This window comes from Sporothrix brasiliensis (assembly GCF_000820605.1).
Source record: "Sporothrix brasiliensis 5110 chromosome Unknown Cont17, whole genome shotgun sequence".
Lineage (NCBI taxonomy): Eukaryota > Fungi > Ascomycota > Sordariomycetes > Ophiostomatales > Ophiostomataceae > Sporothrix > Sporothrix brasiliensis.
The window spans coordinates 1,751,555-1,778,237 of NW_024467136.1; the positions used below are offsets into that span (position 1 = coordinate 1,751,555).

Genomic DNA, 26,683 nt, shown 5'->3' on the forward strand with positions numbered 1-26,683 from the left:
CAGACAGGCGAAACACTGCATGGCACTGCTCCAACAAAGTAGAAAGAGCCAAAGAAGGAATAACGGGGGAAGTGGAAAATGGGGAAAAGCCAAAAATAATTGATCAAATTCAAAGTTGAAAACCAATATAAGGGCTGGGGAAAAAAGAAGAGCATATGGCATCGCAAAATAAACGGCCAAGAGACACCCGCACCATTGAAATGCTGTTACGACAGAAATGCATGACTCGTGTCACATCTGCTTCAACGACGGAGGTAGGAATCGACATTGGACTAGGGCGTAAGAACAGAAAAAGGAAACTGAGAAGAAGACATTTTTTGCCGGTGAACGAGATGAAGTTGTAATAGTGCAAAAAAGAGAAGAAATCTGTACCGAATAGACACTGCGCGGAAAAGCGCGTGAGCACTGGACGTTCGGATTACATCTCCGCTGTCAGCTAGCCCACAATGCCAAACTGTACATTTATGCATCTTAAACATGCTGTGGTAATAATGATATCGACCAGATCAGCCACAAAACGCAAACAATCAAAACATCAAAACATCCAACCATCAAAACCGTCAAAGCGGAACAGCTCCGTCTACACCACAAGAGCAGCGTCGTTTGCCACCTCGACCACAACGCCTGGGCCGCCCACGCCCATTACGGCGTCCACCTGGCCGTCCACGACTTGACCGTCCATGACCTGCAACCGATTGGCCTCACGCTGGAATCGGCGAGCCGGAATGCGGCGGGCAAACAGAACGTCTGCCACAGCCTGGGGAATGTTCTTCATTTCGGGCAGACGCACGCTGGCCCAGATGATCCAAATGGAGATGAGGCCCACGGCTGGAAACGCTGTTAGGCCCTGGAGGTTGCCCTTGTCATGACCCAGCATGTAGGGCCCGGCGGCTGATTGCATCAGGCTGACCATGTCGTTGGCCATTCGCGACAACGAGAGGGTCTTGGTGCGCAGCGCGGCCGAGCTCACGTCGCAGACAATTGTGTTGGTGGACGGACCGACGGTCGCGCCGTAGAGAAACGACCAACCAAAGAGAAGAACGGCTTGTCCCTAGGAGCCTCCTTGGTATTTGATCACGGAGCGGCGTTTCAGGATATCCAGTATCCCAATCATGGACAGGACCGGCCATATGCAGACCAAGCCGCCCAAATACATTGTCCGCGTCGACAGGCGGGTGTAGAAGATAAAGTAGCACATGCTGCCCAAAAGCAGGATGATGGCATTGACTGTTCTGTTAGAGGGGTGAAATGTCCAACGCAAAAGTACGACTCCGGCGGGGGTGGGACGGGTCTTACAGAATGCCATCTTGATGGAATCGTCGCTCTTGAGGCCGGCCAGGCGCATGAAGTTGACAAGCTGACTGGCAATGGCGAAACCGACGACGATCTGTCCAACATTGACCATGACGGCAATCTCTGTGCGCCGCCGGTTTGACTTGCGAAAGCATTCACGGAACTCAATCTTGTCTGTCAGCTGTGCCGTCTCCAGGGCCACCACGGCCTGGATCTCGGCCAGCCGAAGGACGGCCGGGTCGGTGGGATGGATGCCAAAGCGGGACCGCCGTCGATCGGGCGAGCATGTGAGGCGCTCCAGTGCGTGCAAGGCATCCGCCGTGTTGCCGCGACGGACATGCCACCATGGAGACGACGGAGCCGCGAGACAGGCAATGGCAATGGGCACGGGAATGACCCATTGGAGCGCCATGGGAATGCGGTATGCGCCGGCGCCCTCGACGTCTACCATGAGCCACAGGACGCCGTACGAGGTCAGCTGACCGACGATCCAGCAGCAGCTGATCATGCCGGTCAGCACGTTGCTGATGGTCGGCGTGCACACGTCGGAGATGTATGTGCTGGCCAGCGTTCCGAAGCCTCCAGAGCAGAGGCCCTGAAGCAGCGTGCCGGCCAAAATGACGGCCATGGACGGTGCCCAGAAGTTGATGAAGGTGCAGCCGAGGAAGAGCATGAGCGACGTGGCCAAAATGTGGCGGACGGAAAACTGTGACGACAGCTAGCCAACCAACAGGCCGCCGAGCATGGAGCTGCCCACAGAACACATCTGCACGGCCAGCATCCAGGCGGCTCCAAAGTCGTCCTCGTCACCCGAGAACCGTTCTTCAAACTGGGGCTGAGCCAGCAGCGAGACGGCAAGGTTCTGGGCGTAGCCGACCAAGATCACCGGCAACATCAGCAGCAGAGACCAGATGATGGCCTTGTAGTAGGTGCGGAGGGTGTGGGCACGGGCTGCCAGATTCCCGACGTAGACAGCCGTCTTGGCCTTGAGCCACTGCTTTTTGTCGTCGTAGAGGCTGGTGTACTGGGTGCGAGAGCGGTGCTCGCTGGCGTCCACGAGCGTCTCCGACGCGCTGACAGTAGGAGAGACTGCAGTCGAGATCATCAGGGAAGCAGCCAGTGTGTTGACGGTATCGCTGTCCGGCCCTGAGAGTGCTCCGTCCATTATTCCCGCCATCTCCAGCACGGGCGACTGTATCTCTGGGATCCTGACGGGAGCATGTGTGGTTGGTGAATTCTGCTGTGTCAATGAGCCGCGGCGGCCGCTGGCTCCCTCAACGAAGACCTGTTCCCAGCCGCGGACCTCATCTGCCGCAGGAGGGGAACGAAATCGACGGACGTAGCCAGGAGATGCATATGCACTGTCTGGCTCAACAGGCTGCATCATGCTGGCGATTTGAATTTCGGGTGGGACGGATGATGTGGTTGACAGTGATGTAGGTTCAACAGGACGATGGAAAGAAAAACAAAGCGATCCCAAAGGCAGAGAAAAACAAAAGAAAATAAAGAAATGCGGGAAAAGTCAATGCTAAAGTAAACAATAGTAAACGTCCAATTCTCCAAGAAACGACTCTGTGTCTCAGGCCATTAGGCTTTCCAAGACTGCACGATCGGCGATTCGGTTGTGGGTGGTATGGATATGGCCTGGAGGGAGGCGATGAAGATGGACAAAAAAGACGCGGCCCCCTTTTCGTCGTCTCCATTGTTTATCTGTGTTGCCTCGATGGACGCCACTCGACGTGATGGAAGGACAACAAAACGGGAAGGATCAACCCGATGGCCATTGTGCCTCTTTCCCAAACTACGACTTTTGGTAAACGGGAGGCTCTTTCCCAAAGTAGCAGAGACGACGATCCGGAAGGAGCGAGTCGTGAGTTCTTACATAACCACGAAAATGGGGCAGTAAACGAAAGACTTCCACTTTGGTATCCCTGAAATAAGACAAGCTGGTCTGTGTTCTACTCGAAGATGCTGCCGTGATGCCGGGCAGCGCCGCGAAGGGCTCTGGCAGGCTGCTGGCGGGCAGGTCCGTTGACGCGGCGGCCGCCGTGATGTCACGGTCGACGAAGACGGGCAGCCGGGACGAATGCACGGAGACATGGATGGCGAGGATGATGGGGCCGGTGACGGCGCGCATGGAGGTGTAGAGGCCCTGCGAAGCGCCCATGTCCGACAAAACTGCCACAGATGCCTCCGAACAGCGTCGGGCAGATCGACAGCGTCTGACCGTTCTGGCCGACGAGGGCCATGAGGGCAGTCAAGACGGTCACTGCATCCGGCCAGTCCAAGAGTCATCATAAGGCTAACTCACCGTGTTCGCACTACAAGGCGCTTCCGCTCGACGCCCAGGCAACTGTTCGAGTCGTGAACGGCACACGTCCCGCTGTCGTATTTCCTAGCCGTCATCCATTCTGCGGCACGGGTAAATCCTTTCCATTGACAGCAGCAAATGTTACCATCCATGTCAGAACAAGCTTTTGCCAATGCTTCTACGTTAATTAAATTACGATACAGCCAGCTCGCAGGTCGCAATGCCGCTTTCGAAGAATAAAGTAGTATTTTGTCTATAGTATTCCGGTTGAAGTTGTTGCTTATGTGGTTTTATGTGTTGAAACAATTTGATTTGGTAAAGTAAAGAATCTTTTGCTAGTTGATAGCACTCAAACCATCCCACCAATGGGTTGCCCCATCACCACCCCGTCTCCGTCTTCCACTCTGGCGTCGAGGCACTGGCAAGAGCTGGAGAGCGTCGCCCCTCTTTTGACCTTGTATTCTGCTGGATCCCGGTCGAGACTCTGCGTGGGGTTGACGTTGCAGATTCTACGAGAGACGGCTTTCGTTAGGGTCGTCCGAGCTGGGATGGGTCCTCTTACTCCTTAGCGCCCCAGTGCAGGGCATCGAGGCGGGCGTAGTAGGCGGCGTCCGTCTCGCCCGACGCGCGGGCCGGGTCGTCAAAGGTCTTGGGGCACTTCTTCTTGTTGGTCTTCTTGCAGGAGCCGACGGCGTTGACGGTCGGGTGCTCGCACTCGTTGTCGACGCGGGCCTGGTGGCACGAGTCGCAGTTGTGCGGCGTGCAGTCGGAGGCGCTGTTGCAGCCGTGGTCGGAGCAGGCCTGGATGCTGCGCTCCTTGAACAGGTTGCCGCCGAGGTTGTACTTGACGACCCACTCGCCGCCGTCCTCGTGCTCGGGCAGCTGCAGGCTGGGGTTCTGCTTGTTCATGAAGCGGGCAAAGAAGACGCGCGCAAAGGGCGGGTCGAAGGTAAAAACGACCTCCTTGGTGGCGGAGTTGCGCACAAAGGCGGTGGCGGCTTCCTCGTCGATGAAGAAGTGCTCGTCCGGGTTGGGGAGCATGGCCCACTCGATCTGCTCCTTGATGTGGGCAGCCGTGTCGTTGTCGAAGCGGGTGTCGATGAAGTAGAGGCTGTCGGGGCCCGAGGCCGCCACGTAGGGCGTGTCGGGGGCAATGACCTGGATGCCGCGCCACGAGTTGTAGTACTTGGGCACGTAGCTGGCGACGCGGTACTCCTCCTGGTAGGTGGGCGTGCCCTCCACCGCGCGGATGGAGCTCAAAAGCATGGCGAACAAGACGCTGTAGAACATGTTTGCGGATTCGGTCGAGCGGGAGCTGACGAGGGTCTGGAGCTGGGCTTTTTATAAGAGTTCTGTGGGGGGTTGGAGTCTTGTTTGCAGAGGTGCCTGGGAGTGCAAGTGGGAGTCTGAGGATGGAAAGACGAGAGATATATTTTACTCGTGAAGGAGAGACGACGGCCATATTTATACTTTTTGTGCGTATCAGAGACTTGAGAAAACGTCGCGAGACTTGAGAAAATGAGCATCTCCGTCGACCACCAGATTCATGAGCCACGAATCGGTCATGGTGATAGCTACAGAGATGGCATACGCGACGATGGGCCACAAGCGCCGCCAAGATCATGAAGGATGCAAAACAAGCAGAACAGGAACGAGGATCGAGTGATGAAGATGACCGGAAAGTGTGGCACTGCCTACAAAAATAGTAGCCTCGATATTGGCTGACAATGTGTAAACGGCGTGTTGCAAGCCGGCCCCTCATATTCTCGTCAAACTGAATAGAAGCTACTCGGAGAGTTTAGAGTGTGTTTTGGAAACAATGGTCATTATCCGTGCTCTCGCGCCCAGCCACGGCCTACTGTATTTGAATCCATCAGATAAAGTCCTGCTATCCCGGTAGGATCGTGTTGATAAAAAGAGGATTGAGACATAATATGGCTGTCGCATATTGACCGGCAAGGCCGAGCATGACTCTGTCCCCGAAGGATCATGACTCTCCACTCGTTATTGCATGCAATTTGCCCTATGGACATCCGCTTCCAGAGGATCTTCAGACCAGCATAGGCTGAGGAAGGCACATATGCATCGAACGTGTGCCATGTGGGATGCATGCAGCTGGTGCACAGATTAAAAGGCTTTCTCGGACACGGCGCATCTGGCACGCGCTGTCAGCGTCACGTCCATGTGAACCATCCATCGGATCGTCTCTTGTACTGCCCGTTCCCTGCAACATACGTTTCCGACGCGCCTAGACCTGGTTTCGACCCGCACGCGCGGTGATCTCGGCGCCTGTCCGCCGACTTCCTACTGGCTAAAGCTGCCGGCAGATGCCTACAGCGTGCGACTTGGCGGGCCCGCGATCGGGTCTATAGATGCAGGCATACTAAATATATAGTGCCTGTTTGGGGAGCAATACATGGCGGCGGCTAAGCAACGACTGAACGATACGACAACCTCCAATCGTTATGAGCAAGCACCAAACGCGCTTCCTTCCAATCACAGGCTGAATCCTAGCTATCCTGCGTCGAACGAGGTGGTGAGCAGGGCCGTCAGCCACATGTCACGATGGCTTTCACGTTGAGAGTATTTGGATCCTGATGGTTTTAATACTTCTGCAGCCTGGGCCTATATGCAATGACTTGTATCTCGTGGGGGCTTCCCGGACTCGCAGCAGATTTCGGTGCCGAGCGAGGCAGCATCGGTACGGAGGCCACTTGACTGACACTTTCGACACAAGTGCATCATCATGTCCTCAAATTGGCTTCCATGAGGATCATATTATGACACGAGCTTACGGACATGGATGGGTAGCAATATAGGTTTTTATTTAATACACTATCCAACGAGGATCAACGAACCGCCGACTCCAAAATAGCAAAGCGGTCCTTGGCCGAGTCCAGCTCGGCCAAGGCGTCGTAGGGCAAGGTGACCATGGGCACGGTGTGGCCGAAGTCGACGTTGAACAGAATCGGGAACGTCGCGTCGGCAAAGCGGCCCTCGCACAGATGGCCGCGGAGGACATCAATGTAGGAGGCGCGCTGCTCATCCGTGTCGTAGCCAAAGGGCCGGCCGACAACCACACCGGCGGCCGCGTCAAAGACGCCCTGGGCAACCAGATCGGCCAGACCGGCACGGACGCGGTTGAGGGGGAGACCCGACACCACGTCGTCTGCCACCTGTGTCTCGACAAAGACGATGCGGCCCGTCCAGTCGGGCACGACGGCCGGGACACCGCCGAGGCGTGCCATGACAGTCACGCAGCCGCCGAAGAGGCGGCCCTGTGCGCGGCCTGGGCGGATCCAGGTCCAGCCGGTCGTGGGGGCCAGTTGGGGCGGCTCGGTCGAGGCCGGGTCGGACCAGAACGGATGCACGGCGGGCGCGTAGGTAGGCGAGCGGGCGACATCGCCAATGGGCGTGGGGTCTGTGATGGCGCGGAAGAGGTGCTCAGCGCAAAAGCGCCGCGGCGTATCGTTGTCGTCGATGTTGTTGGCCTCGCCGAGCTCCGGGATGGCGCCCGGGCCGTAAAAGGAGCGCAGGCCCGTGAGCGCGTGCAGGAACCAATGCAAGCCCGTAATGTCCGAGTAGCCGACGACGACTTTTGGGTTGGCGCGGATGGCGGCATGCAGGTCCGTGTCGGCGATGAGGGCAGGCAGCAGTTCGGTAAAGGTCGACCCGCCAATGGTGCAGACAACGGCGTCGATGGCCGGGTCGGTGAAGGCGGTGCGCAGCTCGGCCAGTCGGAGGTCAATGGACGACTGGATGCCCGTATCCGGCGTGAACAGCTCGCGGACGTGGTAGCCGCGGCCGGTGAGGAGTGCTGTGGCCCGGGCCATGACGGCGAGCTGTGTCTGGTTGAGCCGGGCCGACGGCGAGACGAACGCAATGGTTGCGCCGGGCGCCAGCTTCTTCGGCAGGACTGTGGAGGGCATGTGGACGGCGGGGTGAAGCATTATCTAGGATCATCGATGTGTAAGGAGTGCATAGATCCTTGTCTTGATCTTCGTTGACGTTGGCCAGTGTGGCTTGACGGGCTTGGCATGATATATACGATGCACTGGCCACTCGAGCTACTCTTCAAGGTCGACAGCTGTGAGCCACAGCTGGTGTAATCAGTGGATCATCACTATTTCGAACAATATCGTTGCTCAAGTGTGGGAACTGTGGGGTGCTGGTTTCCATTTCGCAGCGGCGGTTGAGTCAACCGGCCGATGACAGGGACCGCAGCTATGCCTAATCAGACAGGTAATTACAAACAGGGACAAGCGGTAATGGATGGTCCCGTTCGGGCCACGCCCTTGGTTTGGCATCTCGCCATAACGCACGACGATCTGTAGCAAGTCGGATTGCGACGCAATTGATGTCGAATATAAGTCGTGCGTTTGCACCATCCAGATTCACGGTGCCAACAGCAGCCACACCTTATTTTCGAGCACGATTTTGCGTGCCGTGAATTTGCTTGCCAGGAAAACCGCTGATATTACCCGAAAATGGACCAAACAACGGCAGCGACAAATACAACAACAACAACAACAACACCCACGAAAAATGAATCGACAGACGTCGAGCCAGGCAGCGTCGCATTGTCGACAGCCTCCATGATTGTGTCCTTTGACGGCCCGGACGACAGGTACAACCCGCGCAACTGGCCGTTTTCAAAACGCGTCTATACAAGTCTCCTCTACAGCATGGCGAGCTTCGGCTCCGTCTGGGCTAGTACAGCGTATGTCGCCCACGACAGCCAAGGGAAACCAAGAGCAAGCCACTAACTTGACTGGCAGATATGCCCCCGCCAACGAAAAGGTGGCCGAGCAGTTTGCCGTCTCGTCCGAGGTGGCGCTGCTCGGCACGAGCCTCTTGCTTCTCGGCTGGGGCTTTGGGCCGTTCTTGTGGGCGCCGCTGTCGGAAATCTACGGCCGCAAATGGGCCGTCCTGCTGCCGTACGCCGTGTCGACCGTCATGTCCGTCGGCACGGCCACGGCCAAGGACATCCAGACGGTGCTGCTGACTCGCTTCTTCACGGGCTTTCTGGGGACGGCGCCGATCACCTGCATGGGCGGCGTGATGGTGGACTTGTGGGGGGCGTCGCAGCGCGGCAACGCCATCGTGGGCTACATGCTATTGGTGTGCGGGGGCCCGGTGCGTTCCAGGCCATGTTGGGATCCAAGGGTCGCTTTATAGTAAGCCTGACTAACATCGTGCAGAACCTGGCGCCCGTGGTTGGCGGCGCCATTGTTTTATGCGGCGCGAGCTGGCGGTGGACAGAATACGTAAGTTTGTCACGACCCACCAGAAAAGGCAGCGGATACCCCTCTGACCGAAAGCTCGAATCCTTTGCCGTGTTTCTTGTTTCAGATCACCGCCCTACTCCAGGGTACCATCCTCGTTCTTGGCCTCCTGTTCATCGACGAGACGTATAGTCCTGTGCTGCTCACCCGAAAGGCCCGTGCGCTCCGCAAGGCCACGGGCAACTGGGCCCTGCATGCGGAGTGGGAGGAAAAGGACATTGTCTTCAAAGAGCTGGCGGTCCAGTTCGGTCTGCGGCCGCTGCAGATGCTCGTCACGCCCATTTGCCTGACCGTCTCCATCTACGCGTCCTTCATCTACGGCGTCTTCTATGCCAGCCTGGCGTCCTTTCCCATCCTTTTCCAGGACACCCGCGGCTGGAACAGCCTCGCGGGCGCGCTGCCCTTTCTGGCCGTGCTGGTGGGGATTGTCGGCGGCGCCGCCCTCAGCTGGCACAGCCAGCAGCACTACAACCGCATGCTCGCGGCCAACGGCGGCCGGGCGGTGCCCGAGGCGCGGCTGCCGCCCATGAAGCTTGCGTCGTTTGTGCTGGCCGGCGGCCTGTTTCTGATGGGCTGGGCGTCCACCCCCAGCGTGCACTGGATCGTCCCCACCGTAGGCGTCGCCATGATGGGCTTCGCCTTTTACACCATCTTCACGAGCGCCGTCAACTACATCGTAGACACCTTCCACCGCTGGGGCGCGAGTGCCATGGCGGCCAACACGTTTGCACGGAGCGTGTTTGCGGCCGCTCTGCCCTTGCTGGTGCGTCCGTGGTACGAGCGACTGGGCAACGGCTGGGCGTGTAGTGTCCTCGGCTGTTTTGCCGTGCTCAATATTCCTATTCCCTTTGTCTTTGCCAAATATGGGCCACAGATCCGAGCCCGGGGCAAGTACACATCGAATGTCACATAGAACGCTGCGCTGGTAGTTTGAGACGGCGTGATGAAGAACGGGATGATTATGAAAACGGACAAGACAAAGGGGCAGCTACTAAAGCATGCGCGGCCGAGCTGGTTTATGTCAGATATCCACCACGCAAACCCTCCGCGGAGCTGGCCTACAAGAGAAACAAAGGCAAATATGCAACTCCCGCAACCTGTACACCATAGATAACCACAAACACCCATACCCGTATATATATATGTAAATAGAGTCCAATTTCCTGGCATGCTTTGTTGGACGCGCCTGACACAATCTCGACCTCCGACTGTCTTCGGTGCCGCCAACGACTCCCATGGACTCCACACAAGAGGAACCGGCAAGGAGCCTCCCGACCTTCAAGCCGGGGCCACGGTTCTGGGCGATTCTCGCGGCCCTGTCGTTCATCAGCCTTCTCACATCCCTGGAAGCCACGGTCACGTCGACCGTTCTGCCGTCGATTGTGGCGGATCTCGGCGGCGGCGACAACTACATCTGGGTGTCGAATGCCTACTTTTTGAGCATGTGAGGCAGCGTCAGCGTTATCATTCGTTTCCATGCCACGCAGTCTGCCGCCAGCACGCTAACGTACACGCGCCGCGCCAGGACTTCGCTGCTGCCCATGTTCGGGCAACTGGCCAACGTGTTTGGCCGCCGCTGGCCGCTGATCACGTCCGGCGTGCTCTTCATGGCCGGCAGTGCCGTCTGCGGGCGCGCCACGTCCATGACGGCCCTGGTCGCCGGCCGTGCCGTCCAGGGCATCGGCGGCGCCGGCATTGGCGTGCTCTGCGAGATTGTCGTGTGCGATCTGGTGCCCCTGCGCCAGCGGGGCGCGTACATGGGCGCCGTGCTCAGCATGGTCGGCCTGGGTGCCGCGCTGGGCCCCCTGTTTGGCGGGCTGCTGGTGCGGTACAGCACCTGGCGCTGGGCCTTTTATATGGCGCTGCCGACGGGCGGCGTGGCCGTGGTGCTGCTGGCGGCGGTGCTGCGCGTCCAGTACGACCGCTCGCAGACCGTGGCCACGAAGCTGGCGAGCCTCGACTGGCTGGGCAGCGTGCTCTTTGTCGGCGGCACGGTCCCCGTCCTCCTTGCTCTAGGCTGGGCCGGCGGCGCCTACCCGTGGTCGTCGTATCGCGTGCTTGTGCCGCTGCTCGTCGGCCTGGCCACGCTGGGCGTCTTTCTGGCGCTGGAAGGACAGGCGCGCCTGGCGCCGCACCCCATGGTGCCGCTCCGCCTCTTCCGCCTCCGCACGACCGCCATTGTGTTTCTGCTCACCTTTGCGCACGGCCTGGTCACCATGTGGGCGCTCTATTTTCTGCCCGTCTACTTCCAGGGCGTGCTCGCCTTGGATGCCTACCGCGCGGGCATTGCGCTGCTGCCCACCATTCTGGCGCTTCTCCCGGGCGCCATCCTCGGCGGCCTCCTGCTGTCCCGGTTGGGACGCTACAGACCCATCCTGGCCGTCTGCTTTGCGCTCGTCGCCGTCGGCTTCGGCCTGTTCTCGCTGCTCGACGCCGCGTCCAGCACGGCCGCCTGGGTCGGCTTCCAAGTGCTCGAGAGCTTTGGCGCCGGCGTCGGCATGGCCGCCCTGCTGCCCGCGCTGCTGGCGCCGCTGACGGACAAGGACACGGCGCTGGCCACGGCGACCTGGGGCGTGATGCGCAGCTTCGGCATTCTGTGGGGCGTCGCCATTGCCGGCGCCATCTACACCAACCGGGCGGCGCAGCTGGCAGCCGCCATCATCACAGATCAAGCGGTGGCCTCCGTCTTCCAATCCGGCGGGGCATATGGGGCGGCCGACGTCCGATTTCTCGACACACTGTCCCCCGAGACGCGTGCACAGGTCATCACCGTCCAAAGCGCCGCGCTGCAGCGGTCGTGGCAGGTCGCCATTGCATTTGGCGGCCTCGGACTGCTGGCAACAGCAGCCATGAAGCACGTGCCGCTGCGCGAGCAGAACGACACAGACTTTGGCATGGTTGAGACGAAGGAGGAACGGGTGTCAAAGGATGTCCAACAGGCAGAAGGTGTCCGGGCGCGGTCAAATGGTGGCTGCTGATTGGCCGGCAGGATACCCTCCGAGGAAAAGAAAACCTCCTCGGAGAGTTTTGGCGCCGTTTACATAATTATAGTAGGCAGTAATTACAGCACACGTCGCACGTCACTTTGTACAAACAATTCTGGCAGCAAACAATACATCACAAAATCATGACATCCACATGTCCCATGTCAGCATCAGCGAAGCCACTCAAGCGGTCCGCCTGCGACCCGTGCCGGGCCAAGCGCGTGCGCTGCCTGCGCCCACAAGACAGCATGGCATCCTGCGCCCGTTGCAGCTACCTGGGCTCACCCTGCGTCACGGGCGCTGCCGGGCAGCCAGGACGGCCGCCGAAACGGCCACGGCGCAGTCCTGCCGACGGCGACCGGCCATCTCCTCCGACGCCGGCAACGTCGGATGAGCAACAGCAACCAGCGGCGGTTGACGATGCCGAAGCATGGGCCGCGCTGGCGTTGGGCGACAGTGCCACGTTCTTTGGTCCTCTGGTCGACGACAGCACCGCAGGACCAGGAACCAGCACCAACACCAGCACCAGCACCAGCGACGCGGATCCGTGCAACCCGCTGCCGCTGCCGCTGCCGCTCTCGCAGCTGCCGCCACTGCCGCCGCATGGCCTCGCGCGGACAGACTCGGCCTCCGACTTTACGGCGCCCGATCTGCAGACGACCTCCTGCTCGAGCATCGCCAGCAGCGTCTTTGCTCTGGACATGGATCTTCTCCTGGACGGCGACATGGACCTCGGCGACGCGGGCGCGCCGGGACACGCCGTCGCTCTCTACCCGCCGTACCGCCTGCGACATCCGCCCAGTGTCAGCGCCGCGCGTTCGCTCGCGGCCTTGCGTGACGAAATCGACCAGCGCATCGGGTCCGTCGACGCCTACTATGCCGACCCCGTCGCCGTCCACCACTGGTGCACGATTGACAACGGCCAGGAGGGCGCCGACAGCAACGTGCCCGAGCACCCGCCCGCCGCCCTCTTGACTTGCAGCAAGAAACTCATTGACATTCTCCACGTCCTGGCCACGACCGCGCCGGCCACGACCGCCGGTGCATCCTCGGGCGCGTCCCCGGGCGCTTCCCCGGGCGCAGCATTGCCCACCGAAGTGCTCCTGCTCGCCCTGTCGACGTACCTCGCCCTCATGCGCCTCTTTGACGTCCTCTTCCACCGCACCCACGAGACTATCCGCAAGCTGGCCCTGCTGCCGGGGCCCATCATGCCCCTCGACTGCGTCCAAGTCAAGTCCGTCCTGCGCATCGGCGGCGTCGCCACCCTGCAGGACATGCCCCTCAAAGCGTACGCGGCCGGTCTCCTCGAGGCGATTTATGCGCAGATGCAGTCTGTCGAGCGCTGCCTGGGGGTGCCAAGAGACTACTGTCTCCGGCCTGGCCCAGACGAAGACGGCGAGCTGGCTGTCGCGCCGGGACTCTTCTCCCGCGCCGACCGCGCCCAGTTGTTTGCCACAGTCATGGCACAAGACGACGTTCGGTCGCGGCGGGGCGGCAAGTCCTATGTCGAGTCCATCCGCGCCAACATTGACGACTGCTTGGCGTTTTTCAAGGATTAGCCGGCAGCAGGCACCTAATTGCATTGTGCGATGTGCATCAGTAGACGGACACGACAGGCCCAGTACCTCAGGCATAAAGAGAAGTGCTGTCTCTGCATTGGAGGCATCTTGCAAGGTGACGATGCATGTAGCAAATATTATTACTTGTATTGCATGCGGCTTTGGCTCTTTTGATTGTTTTGTCATTAACTCGTCTAAATAATGCCATGTGAATACATACACAAATCGTCCCCTTGCTGTGGTGTTTTCAATATGTGGATGCTCCTTTTAAAATGCTAATTTGAAAATGGGAAATAAGAACGCCAGACCCTTGATGAAAATCAAACACCGACACAATGCGCATAGAATATGGAGATACGGCGGTATGCCGTTTAAGCAAGGCAGGCGACAGAGTGACACATTGGCTTAGAAACTGAACAGGGCACTGCGCCGCTTGCCCAGCGGGTACACGATGATGGCCGCAAAGAACAGCCCCACCGTAATACCAATGGCCACCTGGATGACACTGAGCAGCACCGTAAAGGACACGTTATTGATGGCACTGCTGTCGGTGCTGTTGCCCGAGCCACGCGATGTCGACGAGTTGCCTGTCAGATCGTTGGCCGCGTTAATGCCTGACAGCAGAGAGCCGTTGACTGCCAGGCCCGACGGCACCTGCACGAAAATGGCCGGCAGCATGGCCGCGGCGGCCAGGCCGTAGCCAATGACCTCGTGGCTGCCCGGCGCCTTCTTCTCGGCCTTTGCTTTGTCCGCATCCATCTCGGCGGCCGTCCGCTCGTTGCCGCTGCTGTTGGACTTGGTGAGGCAGATGGCGCCCTCCTCGGCACGCGACTCCTCGCCTTTGCGGTACGGCGGCATATCAAAGTAGTCGTCGCCGGCGCCCTGGCCGTCGCGGCGCGACAGACGCTTCTTGCGACGGCCGATGGATGAGGCCAACGGCGCAAAGTACTTTGCGCGCAGAGGCGCAACGTAGCGCTCAAAGTACGGACTGGTGCGTGCATACACGTTGGCCAAGATACCAATGCACAGCGCACCCAACGAGTTCGGAATCTGGGCGTTGTTGCTGAAGTAGCTCGAAGCGTACGAGGTGACAGCAAAGCCGCCCAAGGAAATCAGGACCATCATGGGTATCTGTCTCCACTTGGCTTGGTTGATGATGCAGAGGCAGATGGTGAAGAACGGCACAAACAAGAAGTACCACGGCCGCGAGAGCGAGTTGGTGCAGTTTGTGGTGCTGACCGCGGTGCTGTCAATCGCGCCGTAGACGGCCGTGCCAATGGTGATGCCGTAACCGAGGAAGAGCGTGTAGATCATGGCATACACCATGCGCACAGAGCCAGCCACAATATTCTGGCTCTGCAGCTCCAGGCTGCTGCAAAGGACCATGTAGCCCGGCAGAATGAGCGCAATGGCCGACTGGGCGAGTGCCGAGAAACAAAAGATTTTGCCGCCTGCAATGGATCCGATTGCGCGCGCGAGGAAGGAGGTGATGACAGCGGCCGTAATCTCAAAAACATTGGAGTAGAAGGCATTGGACGGCGCGGCAATGAGCGCAAGCATCCCGACAACGCAACCGAGGACGAAGCACATGGGAATGTCGATGAAGCGACCGCCAAAGGCAAAAGGTGCTACGCATGCCGACGCCAGTCCGTACACGGGAATGCGCATCCAGACTTTATACTTTGGCGGCTTGCTCGTGATGCCGTTGAGCAGTGATATGGCCTCGTCCACACTGATATGATCGTGAATGACTTCCTTGTAGATGGTGTGAACATCACTGAGCTTGCCCAGATCGACGCCCTGCGGCGCCCGGACCAGCTTCACCTCGGCCGTATGCGTGCTGCTGTCGTCAAAGCTCACGAGCATGCAGCCGGGAATGTAGAGGAACTGCGCTTCAATCTCCAATACGCGAGCCGACATCTTGAGATAGTCTTCGAGGCGATGCGTCGGGGCGCCGTACATCATCAGGGCTCGACACAACAGCGTCAGATATCGGTGCCGTGAAAGCACCTCTGCAATGTGCTTCGTGATGCGCATCTGCTCTTCTTCGCGGCGGCGACGGCGCCCGCCTCCACCATTGCTGCCCTCGCGGGACTTGGGTGACCCTGTCGTGAAGATGCTGCCCGCTGAGTGGCGGTTGCGCTTCAGAGGCGGTCGTTCACGCTTGACCCGCTCTGTCACCGCCTGGCCAATGCCAGCCGAGCCCGTCGACGCCAAAATGGACGACGTCCCGAGGAGGCCAGCCGTGAGACTCGTCGTGGAGTGGGAGTGTTTGTGGTTTGGATGGAAAACGCCCCAGGGTTGGCCTTTGGTTTTGGGAGTGTGGGTTCCGTCGTGTTCGTGAGGCTTGCCGGTCTTTTTTCCAAAGAATCCGCTGCGTCGCTTCGGTGTCTCGCTGCCATCGCCAGGACCCGGGGACGGAGGCCGAGACGAAGCAGGCGTCCCCGTGGGTGTGCTGCGCTCAGAGTTGACGGCACTGTTGCTGGCGGACGCATTCGGGTGGTTGTACAGGCGGAGGAGCGACGACAGAATTCCGCCGTTGTACTTGTTTGGTGGCGGTACATATTCCTCGGTGTCGTGTCCGAACGTGTTGCCGGGGGTCGAGTTGCCCGAGTGTGCCATGGCTGCGTCGTAATGGAAACCAGTGTCGTCCGTCACCTGTTGCGAAAGAATGGCCGCCTTGGGAACATGTCCTCGCGTGTGCGACCGAACCAAGGTTTGCGCGGCCATGTGAGGGTCGATCTCTTGGTGCTCTTCATCGTCTTCGTTGTCGTGACCATCATTACGCCCCTCGCCATTTTCATCGTCGTGGTCGCGGACTTCGTTGCCGCGGCTGATCGTGCCGCTTCTCCACCGCCGCCGCCGCAATCCAAAGAGCGTTCCTTCGGCTGCAGCTGCCTCTTCGTCGTCGTCGTCGTCGCCTGACCCGCCTGCTACAGACTCAGCTCGCGACGCAGGATTCGAGTAGTCCCTTTCGACACTTTGGGCGAGACGATCGGCACGCTCACGTGCAGCCTTTTCAGACTGCTCTTGCTGTTGTTGTCGGGCCGGTGGGAAGTACGGGGGTGCTGGCTCAGCAAGAACAGTCACGGCCGGAACCGGAGAAAGAGCCGGCTCGTGCGGCGGGTGGCTCGACGTGGCAGCACCTGATTGTTCGCCAGGTGGTGAATTGTCGGTGCCACGCTGTAGCTTCTCGTTGCTAAGGATTCGCGTGAGAGCCCGTGTCAGTTCGTGGTGGTCAACGCCGTCGTGTGAGGTCCGGTCTTCGTCATGGGACGCATGGCCGGCCTGCGACGGGCCAGTTCCGCGGCCTTCTCCAGCCGAGCCCGGAACAGAGTGTGCTTGGTGTGGCGTTGAATTTCCCTGCGACCAGCCCACTCTTTTCTTCTCTTTACCCTTTATCGGGGGCGTTATTGCGTCAAAAGGGTTCGTCGCCGTTTCGTTTGGCGTCGACATGACGGTTTGTGTATGTGCCCTTGGATGGTCGCTCTCAGGTCGAAGTCGAGCAGGCAAGTGTTAAAAATACTCGTTGTTGTGCCCTGTGCGCAGTTTGCGTGCCGTGTCAACCAATTTCAACTCGACGTCAAATGCACACATGCGAAATCGGGGGCTTGGTTTGGATATGAGCCTCCGTACTCTTGCTGGTTTCCACATCCAAATTGCCGTAGATCGTTACGACATCGTCGTTCAAAGTCAGGACCAAGCTCGTCGTATTGTGATGCGTGTCAATGCGTGACGAGGATGGGGAATATATGAACCGCAGTCGTTGGTCGTCACCCGTCGACAACAGAGCGGGGAAGATGCAAAATCGTAAAATTGCCCGGTTGAACGCCAACCAGTTGCGATTGGGAACAGCAATAGATGCTTTGAAAGTGGCGATAATTGGGCAAAGACGCGACAACAATGCAGGGGAGTAGAGGCAGGCTCGCGGGGTCCTTTCAAAAACGAAAGTAAGAGCGAGAAAAGAACGAGAGAAGGAGCGATAGACAGACCATAAGTACCGGGAAATCGGGAAGGAGACCTTTACTTGCTCCTTCTCTTCGGAGCCATCTTTTGCATACCACACTGCTAATGGACAAGCTGCGGCCTGCCGCAAAAGGAATGAATGGGGAAGTCACAAAGGGCTAATGGATGGGAAAACTCGCCATCTGTCGATCCTGAATTTGGAAGCCCAGTGCAGAGCATCCGGCCGGGCTTTCCTGTTTAGTCTTAATGCTGATAAAGATGGCGAGGTCTAGTCTCCATTTTTCTTGTGAGGCAAAAAGGCCGCCCTGCTGTATCGCTCCTGCTATTTTTTTTATTTATTTTTTTATTCATTTTTTTTGGTTGACGGGATGGTCTAGACTTGCCCAAGTGCTGGTTTCGTCATCTACCGGACAATGCATCTACTTCTACTTCGGGCCGCTCTTGGGACAAACAGGTGTTTACTAAAGAGATTTGCAAAATGCATCTCGAATAGCTACTCATGCGCAAACCCGTCCGCATCGACAGCTTATGGCAAAACAATCCACAAAAACTTGAAATGACGTGCACGACACTTGCGCCGAGAGCCCTGATAAGACGAGCGGGGGCCGTTATAGGGCCGACGGGATGCTAGGGAGGTACAATTTAGGGGGGTGGGCGCTGTGGCACTTGTGGGCCCGTGGTCCTGGCAGTGTAGAGAGTCGTAGCCACAATCGCCACAGTGCTCACACATTGCGAGTGGTCCTGTCTTGTTTCTTTGTTCTAGGTGATTACAGCGCTTCGGCGGATCTCTTTCCGGCGTTGTTTCGAGTTCAGGGTCTAGCTGGCGACGCAAACAAATGACGTCGAGCATCTGAGGTCCCCGATTGGAGCAGCTTCGGTAGACCAACACGAGCCGAATTAAGAACAACAAATCCACTGACAAAAGACTTAAGAGCATCAATCGACGATATATCGTTTACAGATATTATCTTCTGCTTGATACCGACTTGCTCTCCCCATGCCGTGCCTAAGGAGGCCGAGACTGTGAAAGTGTGTTCTAGACTCGCTTTACGCCCTGACAGAGAATTTGCCACCAAATCCATAAATAGAAGTGACCACATCAAAAAAAAAAACTTTGACGGTGCGTTCGGTTCTTTCAGGCACGTAGGGATACAGACAAGGGAGCACTTAATAACGTCGTAACATGTGAACTCCAGACGTACTGAGAGCATGTCGATAGCACGGCTAAAAATTATCAACTGAACAGAAGCTGCCATCGAGGCCATCCGAGACGAGTATTTCGTAAGACATCCAGAGCATCAACATCATCAAATTCGTATTGACATGCACGCCAAGACGTTCGCCTACGTCCGTCCCTGCTTGCGCGCTCAAGTGCATCCAGACGATATGTATGTTTCACTGCAAAGACAAGAACCGCGACGGGCGCGCTTTGCCATCGTCTTCATAATAACGCTCGACGCGCTCGACCAAGCTCGGGACTCCCTGATCCACGGCCCCACAGGAGCTTCCCTGGCTCCGTTTCTCTGACAGCCTTTCCATGGTTTCGGTCCCTGGGCCAAGGCTGGCTGTGGTACTTTTTCTGATGCAGAGCATCTCTCAGTAAGAAGAAAGCAAGGCACGGTGGCGGAGTTGGTAAGACCCCACTGCAACCACATCGGTGCCTGTTTTGCTTATTGGGTTATCAGCACATAATTTCAGCTCTCATCCTAATCTTACACTATTTGCAGCGAGTATCTGAACGTTGCAACTTGGTTTCTTTCCTTGATGAAATACGTACGTGGTGTGGACCAATACGACATGATATCAAAATTTGCACGGTGTGAAGTTCAGTAGCTATGAGAAATTTAGTAAATTTAGTAACGTCATCTGTAAACAGTCGCGGCCAAACGATAATAAACAATCTTCAGCTGTTATTACATATAAAAATCAACAGCGGGACAACAACGAAAGAAAAACGCAAAGCAAAACAAAGCCACATTAGTAGTAAAACCATCACAATTAGTAAGAAACATTTTTGACGTCAACTCAATTCTCTTCTCGCAAGTTGAAAAACCCTGGTTTGCATGTACTCCATGGCTTATCGTCGTGGTCGCCCTGAATTCGAAAGCAACAAGCCTCCTAGACCCAAAATGACAAACTGGCCTCTCCCTTTGGTTGCTCGTAAATTTTAAACCGCCTCCTCTTATATGCTATACAAAGTATGCTGCCTAGATGGCGATGCTCAACCTCTGCTGTTGCTGTGGCTGCTGCTGTTGTGGATGCTGCCCGTTCCGGATCGCCAGGTTGAGCGTGGCCACGTTGTTGCGCAGGTTGTCACGGTCGGCGTACAATTGCTTGATCTCGCTCTCTAAAGCATGGATCCGCCGCCGTGCCAGGTCCAGCACCTCAGCCTTGCTCATCCGCCGCTCATCAAAATCCACAGACTTGCCCGTATCGGCACCTTCCATCTGATTCGCTGGCAGGATGGAAAGCAGCCGCTCAAACTGTGAATTGAGTCGGTTGCGGTACTGCTTCTCAACAATGTTGTGATTCTGGCGTGCGCGGTGCTCTTCAGTTATCAGGCCTTCGGTATTCCCGCTGTCGCCATCAGGTGACAATGATGAAGCTGCGGCACCGGGCAACTCTGAGGTGGGCGACTCAGTCTTTGGATTTCCATTCTCCTTGGTTCCTGTGACGGTTGACGTGGATGCATTTATCGACGCAGTGGGCTGTGACTTTGGCTTGCGGCTGGCTGTTCGAAGCGTGACATTGTGGTTCCCACCATGACCTGTCGTCATAAGACCATTGGAGCTACCCCCACTGTCACCGCTGCTACTGAAATTCGATCCTGTTCGGCTTCTTCGGTGCGACAGCTCGTCGAAAGGAGGCGATTCACATGAGGAGCCAGCCGAGTTTGTCTGGTGCTTATCATCCATTACGGTGACGTACTGGACGAGACTTGAGCTACTGGCAATGTTTCCGCTGTTGTTCCGAGACGGCCGTGTACTACCAACCGCGAGCTTTGATTTTGACTTGACTACACGTGAGGGCCGTACGGGGCCGGCTGTGCCAGATTTTGAGAAAGTCGGTGCCGAAACGCGGGTTTGGTCCGGCAGGATCGAAGGTAGGGCTGCCGGTACATCATTGATCTTTGCGTAGGATGACGCCGAGGCGGAGGAGGAACCAGGTTGTAGCTGGTCGGTAGTGCTCATTGCCCAACCTGTATGGTGTTCCTTGCTGGGCGGTGTCGTCGACAGGAACTGGTTCAGCAAAGGTAGTGTTGTCACAGTTGAATTTCTGGTAGATTCCATGTCGCCCGGGATAGAATTGGCCCAATCGGTTAATCCAGTTGTGTCGAGGGGATCCATATATCCGTATGCAGGATCCCTATCGTGCAGGTAAATACCGGGCGTGAAGGTCGCCGTAGAGAATGTGGTCTCAGCGCCCCATATTGGACTCACAAACAGTGAGTTTGGAGTGGCAACAGTGGTTTTCGACATATTGTGAGACTGAATGCAGGTTAACAGACGGGACCTTCTGCGGTTGATGACTTGACATCTTCGAATAGTCCAACAATAGAAATATTGGAGATTGTAGACAAAATCAACCTACATCGCCCATAAATTTAACATCACCCTCGCCTTCAAATGCCGTGGCAGAGGTTTGGTCCATAACTCTAGTCGTTCTGGGGATCGCCGAGTTCTTTGATGCCGATCACGCCGTTTGCCTATCCTTTACTTCGGGCCGGACCGATTACAAGGAGTGCGAACCTTTGAGGCTCTTCAGCATTGACGGGAGATCGGTGATCGAATTTGGAGATGTGCAGGACAGCAAGTATATGCATTTCCCCAGAGCAGATAAAATCTGCCGAGATAACCAAGGTTTGCCGGGGGGGTTGCGTCGCGTGTTGGCTGAGATCCTGCCGGTTTGGACTCTCGAGGTACATGCGGGACTGGGTGTGACTGCATGGAAGTACCTTTTGTGGCAATTCTGTTCTCGTCCTGCAGCCGCATCCCCTTATTTATATGCTTTTGGTCGACGGAAAAGCCGGGAAGGGGGATGGAACCTTTAAACGAAGTTGGTGGCATAAACCTGGCTGGAAAAGAAACGGCCGGCCAGTAGGACACATAGAGGGATGTGAAAAGTATGCGAAATTGAGCTGCGTTGCAACGGCAACTTTCTGCATCCCACCTTAATCCTCCCACGGCACCGTCGTGCTGCAACCCACCGGTATTGGATCCGAAATCCACGATTGGCTGCGTCTAGCTGCTGGTCCATCCCACCCAAGAGCGGCATGTGGTGTGAGCTCAGCCCTCCGCTTTGGTTGGGCCCATCTACTAAGATGGGATTCCTTTCATTCAATTTTGTAAGTCTTCGTTTCGTCTATGTTGTTGGCAACAAGTGAGATTTGCAGATACACTTTCGACACCGCTGACAAGCTGCTTTCCTTGGTGTCCCTTTCGCCGAACGGAGGTGAAATTGGTATCGGTCTGACGTATTCGTGTCTCTCAGTTTGGCCTGGGCCTTCCGTTTGTTGCGGCTCGACTTTTGCTGCCGTTTCGCGATTTTTTTCGACGCCGGTCAACACCCCGAGGATGTTGACCGGTATGCCAAGGCAAAAGCACCGCTTTATTTTGTTCTCGCCCAACGCCTACCACAAGGAGGATTGCAGACCTGCGGGCCTTTCTGCCTGCGGGAGTCGCACCACTGTATTGTCCACCCGCATTTGTTGTGCTGGCCTGGCCCGGATTGCTTAGACCGCGGATAGTGTACCACACGTACCCAGTACGTACCCATGGTGTCACCGGGACAAATTCTATCGATTCATTCTAGAGGTCATCTTCGATGTGGTTCGTTTGTTATTGATTGGAAGAATGGACCTGAAGGAAGCTTGCGATTACGAAGGTGATGTGGTATTTTCTCTGACCTTCTCCCGGCTGCACTTTCCTAGCTCGCTGTCGTCTAGTAGTCCTTACCTCTCTTTTCCTAGCAGCTAGGTCGTTGCTTTCTTACGGCTGCGATTACTCCCCCATAGGGAAGCTACGAAGGAGAGGGTGTCGACCGGCAATAGAATTCCAACGGGTGTACCACACCTTGTCATATCATGCGGGGAAAGGGAAGTCCGTATGCTGCACGTCATGCTGGAAAGAGCTGTGATCCACACGAACTTTTTGGAGCTTGGCTATGACAACAAAGGCCGACCGACCCTGCCGACAGGGGCCTCTTTCCAAGCCAGGCGCAAAAACTAGACCTTGTCAACAATGCAAATATGGCAGGAACAATGGACATTAGGGAACACGCAGTAAGCAAGTACGACCCTGCCTCGACACAACTCGATAAGGAGCAGATAAAAATTGTCCCCGGGAAGGTGCATCCAAAACATCCCTACCGTATTCGGTATAGGCCGTATGACGGTCACCTTTATCATAGCAGTTAGTACTCTGGCAAGTCAAGATGGAACGGGGGCCCACTGTTGTGACATCGCGTTCTGAAAGACACGGCAAGTGTCAAAAGACTGCCTTCGATAAAATCGTAATATCCGCGGGGTTGACGATCGGTGCGAACATAACCAAGCTGCGTACAGCTTAGCGCTGTCTGATAATAATTTTGCTGTAGATTACTTCTGTACAATGCTACTGACACCAAGATTGCGACCTTGTCATGAGTCAAAGGACCCCGAGGACAAAGACTTGTAAACAAGAAAACAATAACCAAGGATAGGACGTTGCATTTTCAAGAGTGACAGCTATGTTCGTTTTTACTAAAATCACCATCCGGAGTGTTTACAACTAATGTAGAGTTGCATCTCAGAATTTAACGATCTACGTTCTTGAAAAGCTGACTGAGAACAGCACATATTACTCCGTCTATACCGTTGCACGCTTCCAGTTGAGCTCCAAAAAAACTCTATTAGCTCGGAATTCCGTGAAAGAAATTAGATGAGGTGACAGCGAAACGTAAACAGATTCCCGTATCCCAATGTCTGAAAACCACCAGACATCGATACCAATGGCTGCGGCTGAGGACGGTCAAAACAATACAATCGGTGACGTGCACAAATACTTGAGTGGGTTAGGTCTGATATGGTGAAAACGCAGGGGTCCTCTTAAATAACTTACTTTTTTAGGCCTTTAATTTCAAAAATATGTCAGCTACAATAGGCCAGCATGTCACCATCACAGCCATTCCTTACCTAACTTTGCTTTGATAGCGACAAGGTCAGGCGAGCCTTTTATATTTAGATTCGTTACCTGGGATTCCCCTTGCAGTTATTTACTTTATACGTAGCTTGGACATGGAGATTCTGGGGGTCGGGGCACGAGAGTTTGAGTGTTTGGCTCTGACGTTTTCGCCACTGTCCTTTGCATCATATACGTGGATGCTTGCATAGACACAACAATGCAGGCAACGATCCAACTGATGAAAAGGTCTCGAAGGCTAACACAACTGCAACACCGAGGTTTCACTCTGTCTGCGAGATAGCACCATGCCGATATCCGTGTCGTGCAAAGAGAGCAAATGGGCTCACTAAGTTGCTTGGACCGTGCCCAGGACATACACACAGGAGGGATAAAGAGCAATGGTGAGGCTCCTGCAAACGGCCATCTTAATATATATCAAGTAATGTGGTCAACATGACCAGCACTGGGGCCACACGCATTTTTCACGGCGTACGGTGTTAAGACAAGGTGACGAGAAACTTTAACCGGTATTCGACACAAAGATAAGTGGCTCGTAGTCAAGCATGCCTCGGACGTGTCACATATTGAAGTACGGCGTCTACAGTTTTGTTTGGCTTTGGCTTTACAATAGCAGCCAATGAATTGAAGGCATTGGGAGCAAACGATGGAAGGAAAAGAAGGGATGTACACAACAGCATGTCACGAGGCAAACCCTTGTACAAGGGAACCTGGAACTGCATACACATGTGCTTCCACATGAAAGTCCGCGAGGTTGGTCAAGAATTCAAAATGCAGTTGTCAACTTGCATGTCGACAGGACGATATGGACGCCGGATTGGTTTCCGAAATAGACGAAAACGGTGCCTATATGGCGGTAATTGAAGATACACAGTTATACCCGCGGCCCTTGCCACCTATCGTCCTTCCACGCAGAAGGAAACGATGTTGGTATGTGAAAGTTAATTTACAAAGGGCGCCGGAAGTGAACCCGGCCTATTCCGCCAGGGCGTAGATATACTTCTTCTGCTTCCGCTGTGTAACTCAAGTTAACAGTTAGGAGTCCTCAGAAGGTCTTTCTTCCATTTCCTTTGCCCGCTCTTTTCAGGTCGTGTTGAACACAGGATGGGTGAAGTGAGGGGTCGGTGCGCCTCAATATACTTTGTAAATAGACGCACCCTGGCAGAGGTCATGAATCTCTCTTTGAATAGCTCTTATGTTGGTGTGGAGAGTAGAGGCATTTGATTTTTCAAATGCAAATAAAAGAGACTAAATTGATTGAACGGTGGAAAGTCATGTGAGGGTATCAAGAGTCAACTCAAAATAGACTTTCCGTGAACAATACGTACTTTGGTGTTATGCGCGAGTGCCCAAGGGCATTTGATGTATTTACTTATTCCCCCTTTTATTTATATTTTTTGGGGCTTTTTTGGGTTTTTCTTGTTTCTATATGCTTTATTTTTTATTAAAAAATAGCAATTGAAAAGTACCTCCAAACGCAACAGAATACATTGCTTTTTAAGTTGTTTGCGTGCTGGCCACTCATTCTGTCATTCTTTCCGTCCTCGTGTCGGATAGTCAAACTATGGAAGTGTTCATGCATTTCTACGTTGGCATCTTGGAAAAGTTTATGTTGCTTTCATGTTTTTCTCTCGTCGTTTGGCTTAATGCAGTAAGAAGAAAATTGGACGCAAGACGTATTCCAGCTAATGCTGTCTATTTATTTCCCAAATAGCGTTGAGTACTTTTTCTATTCACAAGACTGCAAAAGAGATGGCTTTTCAACGCCGAGAAGGCTTGAGAACAAAGGTATGAAGGGAGGTCTGCTCGTTATGGGTGTAGGCTTGTCGGTGGTAAACGCCAGTGGCATAGATCAGGCGCACAGGATGCTGAACAGCAGCAAGGCGGCGTGTCGATCGGCCGTTGCTGTAGTCTCGACTCCTGCCCTACTCCTCGTCCTCGCCGCCAGCCGCAACCTCGTCCTCGCCGTCGGCAACGACAGGCGCATCGGTCTTGGTAGCTGCCTTCTTGACGAGGTCGTCGGCAGCATCGCCATTGGCCTCGGCCTCTTCGTCGCCATCGAGCTCTTCGGGCTCGTCAGGCTCCTCAGCGTCCTCCTCATCCTCCTCAGCATCGTCATCGCCTTCGGCGTCCTCGCCGTTCTCCTCACCATCTTCGGCGGAAGCAACCTTTTGCTTCTTCTTGGGAGGGGCAGCTGGGATGGGCATCATTTGTCAGCATGCAAATTGTAAGGGAAAGATGTTCCACAGTCTGGTTCTGCAATCCAACAAGAAATACGTACCGGGCTTGGCGGCGGCATCACCGGCATCATCGCCGTTTTCTTCGTCGCCCTCCTCCTCCTCCTCTTCCTCCTCTTCGTCATCGTCGTCATCACCCTCTTCGTAGTCGTCCTCATCCTCGAACCTGGAGGGAAAGGGCCAATGTCAGCTTGGTTCTTATCGTTCCATTGCACTCTACCACCGGCACAGTCGGATGCACGCAAGATACGGCGTCCATCATAAAACATCGATGGACACGACTCTTTGCATCTGGATCGCATCAAAACAATGTGCCAGATTGCGATTGGATGCGACTGCGCGGTGGGCAGGCGCATCCTGTCGCATTTGGGTGCTGGTTTGCTGGCCAACGAGACCGCTCAAAAGCATGGGCCAATTGCGCGACTTAGACAGGCCCGGATGAGATCGTTCGCGGCCTTTTTGCAACAACACAGACAAATAAAACTCGACATCGATGGTGGGAAGTACGAAAGCAGTGTAAAACAGCAGTCACTTACTCCTCTTCTTCCTCGTCGCCGCTGGGGAGGGAGAGGAACTCCTCCTCTTCGTCCTGCTCCTGCTTCCTCTTGCGGGTAGACATGTTCAAAGGTGGTTAAAAGGTGGGTTCGGCAGACCAATTGGTCAAATTTGGTCGTATTTTGATGGTAAGTTGGGATAGAAATCGAGATGGAATAGTTTACAGAACAGCGAAGAAAGGAGAAGAAGAGGAAGGAAAGAGGACAAAAAAAGAAAAGAGCAAGAGGGAAAGGAGGGAGGACCTGATTCTTGGGGCGAAAGGCCCCTTCTACGTGAGACTACGGGTAACTACAGCATGCTGCTGGAACGGCGCC

The 26,683-nt window shown here is 55.6% G+C and overlaps 9 protein-coding genes across 9 annotated transcripts; 3 read left to right on the plus strand and 6 right to left on the minus strand.

Moving 5' to 3' along the window:
- Positions 1 to 580: 580 nt before the first annotated feature.
- On the minus strand, positions 581 to 2,680 carry SPBR_02474 (uncharacterized protein; the record flags this gene model as incomplete). Its single annotated transcript, XM_040760777.1, has 4 exons — positions 581 to 1,051; positions 1,124 to 1,227; positions 1,297 to 1,999; positions 2,021 to 2,680. 4 exons carry the CDS (start codon positions 2,678 to 2,680, stop codon positions 581 to 583), a joined length of 1,938 nt encoding a protein of 645 aa, XP_040620519.1.
- A 1,482-nt stretch (positions 2,681 to 4,162) lies between these two features.
- On the minus strand, positions 4,163 to 4,894 carry SPBR_03208 (uncharacterized protein; the record flags this gene model as incomplete). Its single annotated transcript, XM_040761511.1, has 1 exon — positions 4,163 to 4,894. The coding sequence occupies one exon, from the start codon at positions 4,892 to 4,894 to the stop codon at positions 4,163 to 4,165; it is 732 nt and encodes a 243-aa protein (XP_040620520.1).
- Positions 4,895 to 6,453: 1,559 nt separating this feature from the next.
- On the minus strand, positions 6,454 to 7,533 carry SPBR_02992 (peptidase u61 ld-carboxypeptidase a; the record flags this gene model as incomplete). The annotated part of the gene is made up of 1 exon (XM_040761295.1): positions 6,454 to 7,533. One exon carries the CDS (start codon positions 7,531 to 7,533, stop codon positions 6,454 to 6,456), a length of 1,080 nt encoding a protein of 359 aa, XP_040620521.1.
- Positions 7,534 to 8,091: 558 nt separating this feature from the next.
- Positions 8,092 to 9,802, plus strand: SPBR_02652 (MFS multidrug transporter; the record flags this gene model as incomplete). The annotated part of the gene is made up of 4 exons (XM_040760955.1): positions 8,092 to 8,324; positions 8,383 to 8,740; positions 8,806 to 8,871; positions 8,975 to 9,802. 4 exons carry the CDS (start codon positions 8,092 to 8,094, stop codon positions 9,800 to 9,802), a joined length of 1,485 nt encoding a protein of 494 aa, XP_040620522.1.
- A 322-nt stretch (positions 9,803 to 10,124) lies between these two features.
- SPBR_09118 (Major Facilitator Superfamily protein) lies at positions 10,125 to 11,867 on the plus strand (the record flags this gene model as incomplete). The annotated part of the gene is made up of 2 exons (XM_040767244.1): positions 10,125 to 10,333; positions 10,415 to 11,867. 2 exons carry the CDS (start codon positions 10,125 to 10,127, stop codon positions 11,865 to 11,867), a joined length of 1,662 nt encoding a protein of 553 aa, XP_040620523.1.
- A 149-nt stretch (positions 11,868 to 12,016) lies between these two features.
- On the plus strand, positions 12,017 to 13,432 carry SPBR_02797 (uncharacterized protein; the record flags this gene model as incomplete). The annotated part of the gene is made up of 1 exon (XM_040761100.1): positions 12,017 to 13,432. One exon carries the CDS (start codon positions 12,017 to 12,019, stop codon positions 13,430 to 13,432), a length of 1,416 nt encoding a protein of 471 aa, XP_040620524.1.
- A 405-nt stretch (positions 13,433 to 13,837) lies between these two features.
- SPBR_02282 (uncharacterized protein) lies at positions 13,838 to 16,888 on the minus strand (the record flags this gene model as incomplete). Its single annotated transcript, XM_040760585.1, has 1 exon — positions 13,838 to 16,888. The coding sequence occupies one exon, from the start codon at positions 16,886 to 16,888 to the stop codon at positions 13,838 to 13,840; it is 3,051 nt and encodes a 1,016-aa protein (XP_040620525.1).
- A 2,717-nt stretch (positions 16,889 to 19,605) lies between these two features.
- On the minus strand, positions 19,606 to 20,313 carry SPBR_03224 (uncharacterized protein; the record flags this gene model as incomplete). Its single annotated transcript, XM_040761527.1, has 1 exon — positions 19,606 to 20,313. One exon carries the CDS (start codon positions 20,311 to 20,313, stop codon positions 19,606 to 19,608), a length of 708 nt encoding a protein of 235 aa, XP_040620526.1.
- A 5,189-nt stretch (positions 20,314 to 25,502) lies between these two features.
- On the minus strand, positions 25,503 to 26,433 carry SPBR_03092 (uncharacterized protein; the record flags this gene model as incomplete). Its single annotated transcript, XM_040761395.1, has 3 exons — positions 25,503 to 25,771; positions 25,859 to 25,980; positions 26,351 to 26,433. 3 exons carry the CDS (start codon positions 26,431 to 26,433, stop codon positions 25,503 to 25,505), a joined length of 474 nt encoding a protein of 157 aa, XP_040620527.1.
- Between the last annotated feature and the right edge of the window lie 250 nt (positions 26,434 to 26,683).